The following is a 17,244-nucleotide window of genomic DNA, read 5'->3' on the forward strand; positions in this document are numbered from 1 at the left end:
ATCATCATCATCCTCACATATCTCCCCCAGCACCCATCATCATCCTCATATACCAACCCCCCTGCATCTCACATCCCCTCCCCCTGGATCTCACATTACTCCACAGAACCCTGGTTGGGAATCACTGACCTAAAGCCTTGTGCATTGATCCATTGATTTTATAGTTAATGAGGCTGGAATAGAGCCCATGACCATGCACATCCTGGTACTCTAATCACAGACTGCATCTCAGGATGGAAGTGTAGAAGATAATAGGGCACTTGATAAAGCTATTTACTTTTTTTGGCGTATGTGAAATAGAATATATTGCACATTACATTAAAAAAAAAGAGATCACAACTGAGTTCTAAGGTTGAGGCTCAGTTGTTATTATGAGAAAACTGCACTCACGCAGGCACGTACACACACACACACACACACACACACACACACACACACACACACACACACACACACACACACACACACACACACACACACACACACACACACACACACACACACACTCACACACTCACACACACGTAAGTAGTATGAAATAAAATTGTGGTAATTGTACTTTTTGCTGTGTTCGTATTTTGAATATATAGTTTTCATTTTTGAATTAATACATTATTATTATTATCCTTGGCACTAGTTGGTTTTCAGAGATCATCCTAAAGCTACAGAATATCACACAGAGCAATTCTGCTTTACACACACAGCACTACAGCAAATGTATACTCAATTGTCAATGCTCTGTGCAAATCTTTCTGTATTCAAACTCCTGCTTGTTAAAAACTCTTTAAAAAAAAAAATCTTGTTTAAGCACGTAGAAAACCAGATGGCACTTGGAATAAACAGATGCCAACTGGTATAGTTATATTATTGCATCTTGTAATAATGTTGACTAAAGCAACTGTACATGCCTCCTACTGAAGCAAGTGGCCCTTTTGTCTGCTTGCTCCATGGAAAATTGACATCAGTCTTGATTTTCCTAAGAAAAAAGACAGGACACATATTTGATGGTAACAGTATTTGTTCAGTCAAATGCAGTATGTACTGTATATCAAGACGCTTCAGTACATTTTTATTGGACATTTTTTTCTGTACTTATTTTAGGATACCAGGGGACAATGAAGATAACTCTTTTAGAGAGTCTTTGCCAAACATCACTGAAAACTAGGACAGGGTGATCGAGGTGCCTGGCAATTTTTGAATTTCTATCTCAAAAAACGTTTTAGGTTTTTCTTTTGCTTAAAATCACCACATTTATCTTTTTTTTTGTTTTAGAGAATATGGAATTTTGGTCACAAAACCCCTAAATAAAAAAAAACATTTTTGGTCCATGTCTTGGCATTGATTTTGTATAGTTTTTCTACCCTCTATTAGTCACAGACACATTTTCTCCCAGACAGCACTCAATTAACCAAACTTTATACTGCTCAGTGAACGTTAATGGTGAGTGCCAATAAGCAAGATCGGAGTCTGCAACCTTTAAAGGAAGAAGAGCATTTTTTCCCTTTGGCCAAAGTATTTTCAGAGCCACAACATATGCATGAATATGAATATACCTCTCCAAACACACACAAGATACACACATACCTGTATACTGTACACGCACACTTTACTCTCTCACTCTCCCTCCTTCCTCTAACACTCTCCCTCCTTCCTCTCTCACTCTCTCCTTCTGCTCTCTCACTCAAACCCCCCACACACACTCAATTCATCTTTCCCCCCCTCACTCAATTCAGGAATTTTACCTTGGGGCGCGTGAGAGGCCTGCTCTAGTTCCGCATTGTTGCAGTGGCAACGCAGGCAGATGCGGAAGTTAGGCCAGACTTCCAGCGCTCTGTGCTGCCAAAATATACAGGCAGGGGAGGAAGGGATTAGCTGCATAGTGAGGCCCTGGCCCCAGCAGCCGGAATGCAGAAAGTTGGCCTAACCTATGACCAAACCAATCTTCCAGCCCCCGCCAGCCAAGCTTCCAGACAGAGCCACATGTATTTACTCAGAGTCACATTCGGGTCGTGAGCTGCGGGTTGCCGACACCTAACCAGGTATACCTTTCCTTAGATTTATGTATTTAAAATGTATAAATGTAGTGCTAAACTACCGGTATTTAAAAAAACAATCATAAATATACTTAGTAAATACAGAAGATGAAAAGATTTAGTAAAATGAAAAAACAAATGATAAAATTAAAAAAGAAACACTCCCATTATTTTGGTTAGTCACAGGTCAGAGCTATTGTCATATTTATTTATAATCTTACACATATCATCACATAGTTGTATAGTTGTATTTGTTCCCAGGACTGAGAGCTAAATGGGGCATGCTTACTGTACTAACCTGTAAGATAAATGTGATTTTATTTCAAACCTGTTTCTATTTTTGCTATTTATTTTGTAATTTGTCTTATTATTTACCTTTTGTCTTTACGGTTTAAAAAATAGTAAACTTTTCAGCAGTTGAATTTTGTTGTGTCCCAATTGGCATTGAACACAAACAGCATAATTGTACAGATGCAGCGGCCTTTATTCCAACATAACACGAGTTGTATACCTCGTAATATCCATGTCATGACGCGTCATGACCGCGTGTTGACACGTGTTTTATCTTATGCAGAAAATGGCATTTTAGTGTTCTGGTTTTTAAATACCTGCAAATTGACACAGTACTGTACACATCACAATTCATTCATTTCTGCCACAGAAATGAAAAGAATTGCACCCAAAGAAATCAGGATCCATAAAATTCAAACAAATCAACCGCATGATTGGCCACGTGGAGTACAGTAGCGCACACGAAAACGGCTCTGTGATATGTTCGAATAACGGCCGCTGCATCTGTAGAAAGGAGGATGCACACAGCAAAAAACAAAAAGCTAGAGGCAGGTAAAAATATACTACTTATTTAATAGACATAATGGCCAAACAATGAAGTCCTCTGACGTGTTTCAAAATTGAATACATCCCCAACTGGCTTTAATTGAATACTTGATAGAGAAAGGAAGAAGTATATTGTAACCTTATTGGGTTTCACTGCTGATAGTGATAAGATGTAGGACAGATTTATTAAATTGCATTATGGTCCACAAGACATCTTATTGCTAGCACCGTATTTACTAAACATCAAGAATGGAATTACTAAAAAAAACTGCTCCAGAAGATTTCTTTAGGATAAAATATGTTATGTATTTCTACATGATAATTAGCTCATTAGTGAAGGTTTTATAGTTAAGCAATATTTATTAAACAGCGGGAGTCATACTGCCAGATCCAGAGTCTCCGACCTAGAGGACATGCTCTAACTAGCCGTTCGTACTCCTAACAGCACTTTAAAATGCATTCCCACCTACAACCAGAGAAAAATAATTACACTTCTTTTTTTAAAAGCTCAAAAATGGGTGGCTGATGGAATCATTTGAGTTATTAAATATACAATCATCCAAATAAAATTACTAAGTATGATGTCATGGGCCTTTCCAGAATATCACTTTGTAAATCTGCCCCATAGTCTTTGCTTAGTTCAAAAGAATACTGCATGACTTTGTTCTGCTCCCGGCCACATTCTGTCCCTCCCTATACTGCTATGAAACTGCAATGATGGATTGGTCATAGGACCTTGATATGCAGAGTGTGCCAAAGACACACACATTTTAATCATCCCGACAACAGATATCTTGATGATGGACATTCTGTTTCCTGCCAAGCTGAATAGGATTTTGCCTTGGGCTTAACCGGGCCAATTGTGCTTCAGTTAGGAAAAGCTATACATTTATTAAATAGAAGAGACTTTAGTAGGGCAGAAGTAAATTGTGATGCATTTTTTAAAAATAAGCTCACATTAAAACAATTCAAATCATATCAATGACAACTCATATTTCTTGAGCAGCAAATGAAAATCAAAGAGAAAATATATAAGAATACGCTGGTATACACGTCCACTTACCAAGTGGTTGGCCTCCAATAATTCGAGCATTTTCTCCTGTAGCTGCAGCCCTTGCATGCCTTTCGCTGATGTATTGTACAAATGCATATCCTTTGTGCACTGAGCAGCCCACTATTTTTCCATATTTAGCAAATATTGCTTCAATGTCCGCTTTTTTGACAATGCCAGTATTCAGGTTGCCAATGAAGACTCTAGAGTTGAGTGACCTGGGATCATTCTTGTTTGTGACATTGCTGGTCTGTGTTTTGCCAGTCATAATCGTCTCTCGCTTGTCACCTTGAAGAAATATATAAAAATAAATATTTGTCACCTTAAAGAGAAACATAAAGGTTTACAATATTAAAAGAACCATTCCCTTTAAAAGAATTAGACAAAATAAATGCAGGAGTCTCCAGAGCAGAACCACTTTAATTTCAGTTCCGAGTACCCTCTCTGGCAGCCCCCAAGATGCATAATCCGAAAGGTGCTGCCAGCATCTCAATCCTATTTAAAGGTCCCTTGCCAGGGATATAGTTACATAGTTACATAGTAGATGATGAGGTTGAAAAAAGACGTACGTCCAACAAGTTCAACCTATGCTAAATTTAGACAACAGATACTTTATCCTATATCTATACTTACTTATTGATCCAGAGGAAGGCAAACAAAAAACCCCAGTGACATATCATCCAATGATATCTAATAAGGAAAAATAAATTCCTTCCTGACTCCAAGAATTGGCAATCGGATTAATCCCTGGATCAACATCCTCCCGTGTATTCTTATTTGGTATATCCCTGTATACCTTTCCCATCTAAAAAGATGTCCAACCTTTTTTTGAACAAATCTATTGTATCTGCCATCACAGTCTCCATGGGTAATGAATTCCACATTTTAACTACCCTTACTGTAAAGAACCCTTTCCTTTGTTGCTGGTGAAATCTCTTTTCCTCCAACCTTAAGGGATGACCCGAGTCCTTTGTACTGCCCATGGGATGAACAATTCTTTTGAAAGCTCCTTGTACTGTCCCCGAATATATTTGTATATAGTTATCATATCCCCTCTTAGATGCCTCTTTTCTAATGTAAATATATCTAATTTAGCTAGCCTCTCCTCATAAGTTAGATTGTCCACCCCCTTTATTAATTTGGTGGCTCTTCTCTGCACTCTCTCTAGTTCCATAATGTATTTTCTTAGGATTGGTGCCCAAAATGGTACTCCATATTCAAGGTGTGGTCTTACTAGTGCTTTGTAAAGGGGCATAATTATGTTTACTTCCCTTCCATCCATTGCCCATTTGATGCAAGATAAGATCTTGTTTGCCTTTGCAGCTACTGCATGACATTGGGCACTATTGCTAAGCCTGCTGTCTACAACACTCCTAATTCCTTCTCCATCAAGGATTCCCCCAATACATCTCCATTTAATTTGTAAGTCGCCTTTTTATTCTTGCATCCCAAATGCATAACCTTACATTTATCTGTATTAAACCTCATTTGCCATTTACCTGCCCACGTTTCCAGTCTCTCTAAGTCCTTCTGAAGAGAAATTACATCCTGCTCTGATTCTATTACCTTACACAATTTAGTATCATCAGCAAAGATGGAGACTTTGCTCTCGATCCCAACCTCAAGGTCATTAATAAACAAGTTAAAAAGCAGGGGTCCCAGTACCGATCCCAGAGGTACTCCACTCACGACTTTAGCCCAACCTAAAAAAGATCCATTTATGACAACCCTCTGTTGTCTGTCATTTAACCAGTTTTCAATCCAGATGCATATATTAGTACTGAGTCCAATTTTCTTTATTTTGTACACCAACCTCTTGTGTGAAACCGTATCAAAAGCCTTTGCAAAATCTAAGTAGACCACATCAACTGCATAACCCTGGTCTAAATTCCTACTTACCTCCTCAAGGAAACAAATAAGGTTAGTTTGGCATGATCTATCCTTCATAAATCCATGCTGACTATTACTAATAATTTTGTTTTCCATTAGGTATTCCTGAATACTGTCGCGGCCAAGTTTATTCTAACATTTGCCCGGTCTCGGCCGCGACAGATACAGGGCGCACGCCGAGGTGTCCTGTGCGTGCACCGGAGCCTCGGAGGATCGGTCCTCCGATCGAGGCACCCTCCTCCCCTCTCCGGGTCCACCGGGTCCCCCGGAGCCCCCCACCGCCATCGCCCACATTAGAGGAACCCAGGGCTCCCTCGGGGAGCCCTGGGCACTCGCGCCATGCGCGCACGCTCCCGATGAAGCGTGACCGCGCATCGATGACGCACGGCACGCCGAGGGAAAAAAACGAGCAAGCCGGGAAACCTCCCGGCTTGCGGCTCTAGCCAGGTGAGGATTAAGTGTGTCGCCACTGTATTATCCCGTATTAAACCTTCAAGTAGTTTCCCCACTATTGAAGTCAGGCTTACAGGTCTGTAATTTCCCGGTTGTGACCTAGCTCCCTTTTTAAATATAGGCACCACATCTGCTTTACACCAATCTTGTGGTACTGAGCCTGTGGAAATGGAGTCCTTGAATATTAAATATAATGGTTTGGCTATTACTGAGCTTAACTCCTTGAGAACTCTTGGATGTACTGCACCGACACACTTTATTCGAGCAAATACCCAGTATGTACCTGGCAGATACCTGGAATGCGCCGCTCCTCACCTCTGACAAGCACCGTTGCGTTTGCCTTCCCAGCCTGGGTTCATGCCTGGCTGACGGGCGGCTGATCTGTTAAATGATAATGATTAGGATTTAATAGGCTGCAATGCTTCTCGTGTCTACCAGATGGCATAAATTCATGAATTGTAATGCAGTATATATATATTTACTGTGCAGTATTGCAGCCAGCGGGAATAAAATGCTTCAATCCCTGCCTGGAAAATAACCCAATGCACTCGGGCAGAAAACAGTCACAAACCTCAATACACCCGGGTATACCCGAATTCGTGGGACTAGCCGAGCTCGAATAAAGTGTGTCGCCAGTGTATGCCATCGGGGCCAGGTGCCTTATTTACTTAAATTTTTTCAAGTCGCTTATGAACTTCTTCCTCAGTTAATCAATTGTTCATTAATATGGAGGTTGTGGCTTCCTCCTGCGGCACTACTATTGAACTTTATTCTTCCCTGGTAAACACAGAGGCAAAGAATTTGTTTAATACCTCTGCTTTTCTTTATCTCCAATAATCTGCCTACCCATCTCACACTGAAAGGGTCCTATATTTTCTTTTCTCATTTTTTTGTTATTAAAAGTACTTAAAGAACTTTTTAGGGTTGACCTTACTTTCTATTGCAATCCTTTTTTCATTATCCATTTTTGCTAATTTGAGTGCCCTTTTGCATTTTTTGTTACATTCCGTATAATTCTGATACGATGTCTCCGTCCCTTCTGACTTAAAGAATCTAAACGCCTTCCTCTTCTTGTCCATTTCCTCCCCTACCTGTTTATTTAGCCGCATTGGTTTTGATTTATTTCTTTTATACTTATTACCCAAGGGTATACATGTTAAGTGTGCTTTTCTAACAGTTTTAAAGACTGCCCATTTATCTTCTACATTTTTCCCTGCAAAAACATCATCCCAGTGTATTACTTGTAGATTAGACCTCAGTTTATTAAAATCTGCCTTTCTAAAGTTTAAGGTCTTTGTTGAACCCAAGAAATCTGTTTTTTGATAATTTATTTCAAATGAGACCATGTTATGATCACTGTTACCCAAATGTTCCAGGACTTTAATATGTGTTATTACTTCTACATTGTTTGATATGACCAAATACAGTATTGCCCCTCTCCTGGTTGGTTCCTCAATAATTTGGGTCATATAATTGTCTTTAAGCACCCCCGAAAACCTGTTCCCTTTTGTTGTAACGCTAATCTCATTGCCCCAGTCTATATCTGGATAATTAAAACCCCCCATTATGCAAACATGACCCAGTTTTGATGCCTTCTCCATTTGCAAAAGTATTTTAGCTTCTTCAATCTCACAGATATTTTGGTGGTTTATAGCATATTCCCACAAAATTTTCTTTATACTTTTACCTCCACTGCTAATTTCTATCCACAAAGTCTCTACATTTTCATCATTTCCTTCATTGACATCATCCCTTATAATAGGTTTTCGATCCGGTTTAACATATAAACATACTCCACCTCCCCTTCTATTTGTTCGATCCTTCCGAAAAAGAGAATAACCCTCTAAATTAACTGTCCAGTCATGAGTTTCATCCCACCATGTTTCAGTAATGCCTATGATATCATACTGCTTCCTTGCAGCTATTAATTCAAGCTCCCCCATTTTATCTGTCAGACTTCTTGCATTAGCAAGCATGCATTTAAGTTTTTTTTCAGCCTGTACTATTATCTTATCTTCTCTTTCCTTTCTGCGCCCACTTGCTTTAGTCTTTAGAAATTTTCTAGTATCATCTGTATTTACTATAGGTGTCTCACTGCTTTTCAAACTCGCACTTGCCCCCATTCTACCTCCATACCACCTTGTATCTGTGAGGATTCTGGAGTCATGCCGCTCACGGCGTGCTCCTCACTTACCTGCAGCTCCGTCTGGGTCTCCCGCGGCGCACATGGACTCCGGAGGCAAGCCGCCGACAGCTGTTCCTCCTATGCGCGCGCGCGCACGTCTTCCTCTCTCTTCTGCTCTCGGAGCAGGGCGTGGGTCCGCGCACGCAGCCGATGGCACTGATTCACGGAGGCGCGGCCACACGGAGGCGCTCCCGCCTCTTAAAGGCACAACACCTCTTTTGATGGCCATCACCAAATACAGTCAGGCTGCTGGGCTTTATGGCTCCTCCCCTGGGACTCCTTCTGGACCTATACCTGCTGTAACCTGGCCTTTCCACACACCTCCACCTTGCTGCGCTGCTATTGGATCCTCTCTCTTATATATACCTTGCAGAGTCACTGACTCGTTGGCTGAGCATAGAACCAGTTGTTCTCACCTCTCTCTGCCTCCTTATTCTAATTCGCAGACTTCCTCGTGAACTGAACCGGCTTCCGCTACGTCTTCCTGTACCTCTGGCATCCCGAACTCGGCATACGGCTACACGACTCTCCGCACCTCTGGCATCCCGATCCTGGCTTACGGTAAACGACAACGTCCCTCTCTCTAACCCCGGACTTGGCTAACGGCCTCTCTACCTACCGTACCTCTCCTACCCCGATCCGGAATCCCAGACCACTCTTCAATCAAGACGTGCCCTCGTGGCTGTGGGTGGCGTTATTTCCTATCCCACCTCAGCACCGCGGTCCCGTCTCGTTTGTGGTGAGCACATCCTTACATTATGCTCAGCCCAACAAACATGGACCCCGCTGAGGTGGAGCGCACTTTAAACGCCCATACTGCTCTGTTTTCCAGACTAGAGACTTATTTAGACCAAGCAGATAAACGGACGGATACGTTGCAGCAAAGCGTCCATGCCCTTACTCTTCAGGTTCGAGCCCTCACTCAGCAACCTTCACCCGTGGCAGCTCCTGTACCGGCTAGTCCTGCTCCGACACCTCCGTCTGCCCCGGAACCACGAATTCCACCTCCCAGACACTATGCGGGGGATCCCCAAGGATGCCGGGGTTTCATTAACCAATGTCTCGTCCAATTTCGTCTCTCTCCCTCTCGCTTTGTGTCTTCTGTCTCCAGGGTTGGCTACATCTACTCCCTTCTCACCGACCAGGCACTGGCGTGGGCCTCCCCCATTTGGGAACAACAGGGTGCTATCACACAGGACATCGATCTCTTCGTCGAGGAATTCCGAAGAGTCTTCGATACTCCCGCACGGAGGTTAACGGCAGCTTCTGCTCTTCACCACATAACCCAGGGAGATCGTTCGGTTGCCGTGTATGCAGTGGAGTTTCGCACTCTTGCTGCTGAGACAGGTTGGAATAATAAGGCCCTATCTTCTGCATTCTGGCAAGGTCTGTCTGAAACCCTAAAGGATGAGCTTGCCGCGCGAGATCGTCCCACTAACCTGGAGGAGTTGATCGCTCTGTCCATTCGTGTGGATCAGCGTCTGCTGGAGCGGAGATACGAGCGTTCTCATTACCGTCAACGGGTTTCAAGAACTCTTGCTCCCTCCTTCGTGGCTCCGTTACCTCCTTCCGGGGACATTCCAGAACCCATGCAGTTGGGAGGCAACAGGCTGTCTCCTGCTGAGAAACAGCGTCGGCGCAAGGCCGGTCTTTGCATGTACTGTGGCAATTCCGGTCACGCTGTACCCCAGTGTCCTCACAAACCGGGAAACGCCAGCTCCCAATGAGATCCCGGAGAGTTTCGTTGGGAATATTGACACTTTCTCCCATTGTCCAGAGCATCCTTCCCACCAGGATAATCTTGCCCATTACACTTTCTGGAGAGGGGTTTCACACTCAGGCACGAGCGTTCATTGACTCCGGTTCTGCAGGTAATTTCATTGATGAGACTTTTGCTAGACTGAACAATATCCCTTTGATCAACAGGAGGACGCCGGTAGGACTGGAGGCCATTGACGGTCGACCGCTTAAACCAGCATTTATCACGCTACAGACGGTGCCTCTTCTACTGCAGTTCGTCAACGTCCATACGGAGATCATTACCCTCGATGTAATCCACACTCCTTCTGCTGAGCTGATTTTGGGTCTTCCTTGGCTTCAACTTCATAATCCTCGCATCGACTGGACGGATCAGGAACCCATCCAGTGGGCTCCTTCTTGTGCCAAGACATGTACCCAGATTTTCCAGAGGATTGGTGGATTGTCTACCCTATCTGAGAAGATTAACTCCTTACCCTCTGTGTACTGGGAATTCCGTGATGTATTCGACAAGGCACGTTCCGAGGTTCTACCTCCGCACCGTTCTTTTGATTGTCCTATTGACCTACTTCCGGGCGCACCTCTTCCCAGGGCAAGATCCTATCCTCTCTCTCTCCCAGAGACAAGGGCCATGAACACTTACATTGCTGAGAACTTAGAGAGGGGTTTCATCAGAAAATCATCTTCCCCGGTCGGAGCAGGCTTCTTCTTTGTCAAGAAAAAGGATGGTTCTCTCCGCCCATGCATAGACTACCGGGGTTTGAATAATATCACTCGTAAAAATCGCTACCCTCTGCCTTTGATTCCGGAACTCTTCGACCGTCTCCAGGGAGCAACTATCTTTTCTAAGCTGGATCTAAGAGGTGCCTACAATTTAGTAAGGATACGAGAGGGGGACGAGTGGAAGACTGCTTTTAACACCCATGACGGCCACTACGAATATCTGGTTATGCCGTTCGGTTTGTGCAACGCACCAGCAGTTTTCCAGGATTTTGTCAACGAGATTTTTCGGGACATTCTGAACTCATTTCTTATTGTTTACTTGGATGATATCCTCATTTTTTCTAAATCCACTCAAGAACACATCAAACATGTTCAACAAGTACTGTTACGTCTTCGGGAGAACCATCTTTTTGCGAAGCTGGAGAAATGTCAGTTCCACCTCAAATCAGTGGCATTTTTGGGTTACGTCATCTCGGACTCCGGTTTCAATATGGATCCAGAAAAACTTAAGGCTATTCTGGACTGGCCTCGTCCGACTACTCTTAGAGCCGTGCAACGCTTTTTAGGTTTTGCAAACTATTATCGACGTTTCATCCGCAATTTTTCGTCCACCGTATCTCCCATAACTGCCCTCACCAAGAAGGGTGCAGATCCTTCATCTTGGTCGGAGACCGCCATTAGGGCGTTTGATCTGCTAAAAAGGGCTTTTGTGTCTGCTCCCATCCTCACCCACCCAGATCCTAAACTCCCATTTACCTTGGAGGTGGATGCATCGGACATTGGGGCTGGGGCTGTTCTGTCCCCGAGAACATCTCCCTTAGCCAGACTGCACCCATGTGCGTTTTTCTCGAAGAGATTTTCGTCCGCTGAACGGAATTATGATGTCGGGAATAGAGAGCTTTTGGCAATCAAGTCGGCTTTAGAGGAGTGGAGACATTTCTTAGAGGGTACTGAGACACCCATTACCATTCTGACGGATCATAAGAATCTCCTCTACCTAGAAGGGGCACGGCGTTTGAACGCTCGACAAGCCCGCTGGGCTTTGTTTTTTTCACGATTTAATTTTCTCATCTCCTTCATTCCTGGCTCCAAGAATCTAAAGGCGGACGCCCTATCGCGACAGTTCCTGGCGGAGGACAGGTCTGAAGAGCAACTTGAGTCTATTATTCCTTCTAGTTGTATCCTGTCCGCTAATTCGTTTGATATCATGGGCAAGATTCAATCCGAACAGTCACGGACTCCTGAGGGACTCAAGGTTCCGGAGGGAAGACTCTACACGGCACCTCAACACCGCAAGAAGGTTCTCGAGTGGTGTCATTCCTCTAAATCAGCAGGACACCCAGGGATACGGAAGACCAACGACCTGGTTCAACGTACCTTCTGGTGGCCAGAGAGGGCTAAAGATGTGGAGGAGTTTGTAAAGGCGTGTAGTATTTGCGCTCGCAACAAGGTACCTCGGGTCAGACCTGCTGGGCTTCTGCTACCTTTACCCATTCCAGACCGTCCCTGGAACCATATTTCTATGGACTTTATTGTAGAGCTTCCAGAATCCAAAGGAAAAAATACTATTCTGGTGGTCATCGATCGTTTTTCCAAACAGTCGCACCTTGTTCCTTTGAGGGGTCTACCGAATTCCTCCAGGCTGGCAGATGTCTTCATTCAGGAGATTTTTCGTCTTCACGGAGTACCTTCTACCATTGTCTCGGATCGTGGGTCTCAATTCGTGTGGAGGTTTTGGCGTGCCTTTTCCCAGAAGTTGGGGATTTCGCTTCAGTTCTCTTCTGGGTACCATCCACAGACCAATGGGCAGACGGAGAGGGCCAACCAAAACCTGGAACAATACCTTCGATGTTTTATAACTGATACACAGGAGGACTGGGTGGATCTGCTTCCATGGGCCGAGTTTGCTCTGAACTCTCTTCGCAATGATTCTACCCAAGAATCTCCATTCTTTATAAATTTTGGATTTCATCCGTCTCGGTCACCTTTCTCTTCTCTCTCCTCAGGGGTGCCAGCAGTGGACAAGCACGTCGCTCGCCTGAAGGTCTTATGGTCCAAGATTCAGGAGAACTTAAGGGTGGCTACAGGGAGACAGAAACTCCAGGCTGATCGACTTCGACGCCAAGTGCCGGAGTTCGCCCCAGGAGACAGGGTATGGCTCTCGTCCAGGAATATCCGTTTGAAGGTTCCTACCATGAAGCTCGCTCCCAAGTTCCTCGGTCCCTTTACCATAGTTAGGAGGATTAATCCTGTGGCTTACGAGCTACGTCTTCCACCTTCTATGAAGATACCTTCGGTCTTCCATGTGTCCTTACTTAAACCAGTGTTTCGGAGTCCTCGCTTTTCCAAAAATACTTCTTCTCCACGTCCGATTATGATTCAAGGTCAACAGGAATACGAGGTGCAGTTTTTCCTGGATTCTAGAATTTCCAGAGGAGGAGTACAATACTTGGTTCACTGGAAGGGGTTCGGACCAGAGGAACGTTCATGAATTCCTCACCGGGATCTTCACGCACCTCGTCTTCTACAGGCTTTTCATCGCAAGAATCCCTCCAAGCCTTATCATGGTCGCCCGGAGGTCGCCCCTGAAGGGGGGGGTACTGTGAGGATTCTGGAGTCACGCCGCTCACGGCGTGCTCCTCACTTACCTGCAGCTCCGTCTGGGTCTCCCGCGGCGCACATGGACTCCGGAGGCAAGCCGCCGACAGCTGTTCCTCCTATGCACGCGCGCGCACGTCTTCCTCTCTCTTCTGCTCTCGGAGCAGGGCGTGGGTCCGCGCACGCAGCCGATGGCACTGATTCACGGAGGCGCGGCCACACGGAGGCGCTCCCGCCTCTTAAAGGCACAACACCTCTTTTGATGGCCATCACCAAATACAGTCAGGCTGCTGGGCTTTATGGCTCCTCCCCTGGGACTCCTTCTGGACCTATACCTGCTGTAACCTGGCCTTTCCACACACCTCCACCTTGCTGCGCTGCTATTGGATCCTCTCTCTTATATATACCTTGCAGAGTCACTGACTCGTTGGCTGAGCATAGAACCAGTTGTTCTCACCTCTCTCTGCCTCCTTATTCTAATTCGCAGACTTCCTCGTGAACTGAACCGGCTTCCGCTACGTCTTCCTGTACCTCTGGCATCCCGAACTCGGCATACGGCTACACGACTCTCCGCACCTCTGGCATCCCGATCCTGGCTTACGGTAAACGACAACGTCCCTCTCTCTAACCCCGGACTTGGCTAACGGCCTCTCTACCTACCGTACCTCTCCTACCCCGATCCGGAATCCCAGACCACTCTTCAATCAAGACGTGCCCTCGTGGCTGTGGGTGGCGTTATTTCCTATCCCACCTCAGCACCGCGGTCCCGTCTCGTTTGTGGTGAGCACATCCTTACAGTATCCTCCTCTATTCCAATTAGTTCATTATCTGTTTCATTCCCCTCCCCCCTCCATCCTAGTTTAAAATCTTCTCCAACATTTTTAGCATTCTCCCCCCTACCACAGAAGATCCCTCTTCATTGAGGTGCAATCCGTCCTTAGAATATAGATGGCACCTCTCAGAAAAGGAGTCCCAGTGCTCTAAAAACCCAAACCCCTCCTTCCTGCACCACTTTCTTAGCCATGCATTAACCTCCCTGATCTCTGACTGTGTCCCTGCGGTAGCGCATGGCACTGGTAGTATTTCAGAAAATACTGCCTTGGAGGTCCTTGCCTTAAGCTTTTGGCCTAGATCCCTGTAATCATTTTTTAGGACCCTCCATCTTTCTCTAACTTTGTCATTGGTGCCAACTTGTACCAAGACCGCCAGGTCAATCCCAGCCCCCCCCCCCCCAACAATCTGTCTACCCGATCCGCAATGTGCCGAACCCGAGCACCCGGGAGACAACAAACTGTTCGGTTCATGCGGTCCCGGCAACAGATTGCCCTATCTACCTTCCTAATAATGGAGTCCCCTACCACCACAATCTTTCTTTATATCTGAGCATCCTGAGTCCCCACTGTGCTGGAGGGACTATTCCCTGGCTGCTAGAGGAATTAGTCTCCCCCAGCCTTGCCATTTCGGCCCCGACATTCCCAATATCTTCACTCAATATAGCAAATCTATTGGGATGTGTCAGCTCAGAAATTACCTGCCTCTCCCTATTGCCCCTGCTTCCCCTTCTAACTGTCACCCAACTACCTACCTGCTCCTCACTAACAGCAACCAATCTACCTACCTGCTCCTCACTAACAGTGCCACCATCTGCACCACTAGTCAAAGCAAGGCAAAAACACAAAAGACACAGCGCACAACGCTCATAGTGCATTAAAGATATATTAAAACAACAAATTAATAGGGTAATTATTGTGCGTACATCAATAAAAAATCAATTAGACATTTATGGGATATGTTACCCATCCACCAGCAATGCGACCCGGATCAGATGTCTTCAGCAGAGATCTTGCATCACACTGTGGACCGGATCAGCAGTCATCCACTGTTACTGGAGTTGGTGAGAAAATCCCAGATATAGAATGGGTAGATAAGGAGTCCTTTAAATGTCCCCGGTGAAGGTGAACAGTGTCTAGCCACAAGTGGCTCACTGGGAAACGGCCGTGTCCCGCGGTCCTCGCGACGGCTGGTCTCTCTCCTTCTCCCCACCGCACCGGCACTTCCGGGTGATGACGTCACTCCAACTCGCGTCGCGTCACGTCAAGATTCTCCTCCGGTGGCCGGATCAATATATGTGGGGGCAGAGAGTCCAATAGTACACAATCCTATGCGTTTCGAAACCGTAAAGGTTTCTTCATCAGGGAATGCGTAGGATTGTGTACTATTGGACTCTCTGCCCCCACATATATTGATCCGGCCACCGGAGGAGAATCTTGACGTGACGCGACGCGAGTTGGAGTGACGTCATCACCCGGAAGTGCCGGTGCGGTGGGGAGAAGGAGAGAGACCAGCCGTCGCGAGGACCGCGGGACACGGCCGTTTCCCAGTGAGCCACTTGTGGCTAGACACTGTTCACCTTCACCGGGGACATTTAAAGGACTCCTTATCTACCCATTCTATATCTGGGATTTTCTCACCAACTCCAGTAACAGTGGATGACTGCTGATCCGGTCCACAGTGTGATGCAAGATCTCTGCTGAAGACATCTGATCCGGGTCGCATTGCTGGTGGATGGGTAACATATCCCATAAATGTCTAATTGATTTTTTATTGATGTACGCACAATAATTACCCTATTAATTTGTTGTTTTAATATATCTTTAATGCACTATGAGCGTTGTGCGCTGTGTCTTTTGTGTTTTTGTCTAACGTTCTAGGGGGTGCCCTGAGCCATCCCCGGTATCACAGCTGCAGACGCTCCAATCTGAATATTAGGTCACGTAATATACCTCTAATATCACTGTATTATCACTTCACGTGTGTGGTATTGTTTAATAGTTGCGCACTCTCTGTTCACTTTAGTCAAAGCAAGGGCCTGCTCAGTTAGCTCTAAACCCCTTTCAAGATTGCCAATGTCCCTCAATATTGCAAGTTGCCTCTTCAGATCAGCAATCTCTGACTCTAAAGAGACCACCCGCTCACACTTCCCACAGCGATATGCTCCTTGGAACAGCTGCTCCAAGTGCACATACATGTGGCAAGATGTGTATTGAGTGGCATTTTCATGCGGTGGAGCTGCCTATTGGCCCACTTGTATAACACAACATGTGGTTGTCCGCTCACCAAATAAGAATGATAAGAAAATTAATCAGATGAATTACAGCTTGTGCATAGGGATAATGTTATACTTAAACACAAGTCAGGAGATTAAAGGTCTCCCAAAGATCCCCATTGGTTGCACTCTATAGCTGCTAGAATACAGGGGGTCAGATACTCCCCAGCATAATGTCAAATAGGCTATATATAAGTACACGAAGTAGCTGCTTCCAACACTGTGGGAGGACAGTAACCACTAAAAACCTAAATAGGTCGAAAATAATGAAATTTTAATTAGTTTTTAATTGATTTTTGTGTTTGCGTCGTTGTTTAAGGTTTAACTAATTAAAATTTCATTATTTTCAACCTATTTAGGTTTTTAGTGGTTACTGTCCTCCCACAGTGTTGGGAGCAGCTACTTCGTGTACTTATATATAGCCTATTTGACATTATGTTGGGGAGTATCTGACCCCCTGTATTCTAGCAGCTATAGAGTGCAACCAATGGGGATCTTTGGGAGACCTTTAATCTCCTAACTTGTGTTTATTGGCCCGCTTGACCTTTAAAAAGTCATATGGCGTGCCCTGCCAGAGCTATTATTGCAGCTCCTTCAGAGGTATGTATCT

General features: G+C 45.0%; 1 protein-coding gene across 3 annotated transcripts in view; it reads right to left on the minus strand.

Moving 5' to 3' along the window:
* Window positions 1-17,244, minus strand: part of RALYL (RALY RNA binding protein like) — a 675,637-nt gene that overhangs the window by 427,146 nt on the left and 231,247 nt on the right. For all 3 annotated transcript variants that reach the window (XM_075583013.1, XM_075583014.1, XM_075583012.1), the window contains exon 3: window positions 3,934-4,209. In XM_075583013.1, coding sequence (XP_075439128.1) covers window positions 3,934-4,189 — 256 coding nt within the window. In that variant the 5' untranslated portion in view covers window positions 4,190-4,209. The remainder of the gene's footprint in view (window positions 1-3,933; window positions 4,210-17,244) is intronic.

This window comes from Ascaphus truei, chromosome 2 (genome assembly GCF_040206685.1).
Source record: "Ascaphus truei isolate aAscTru1 chromosome 2, aAscTru1.hap1, whole genome shotgun sequence".
In the NCBI taxonomy this organism is placed as follows: Eukaryota; Metazoa; Chordata; class Amphibia; order Anura; family Ascaphidae; genus Ascaphus; species Ascaphus truei.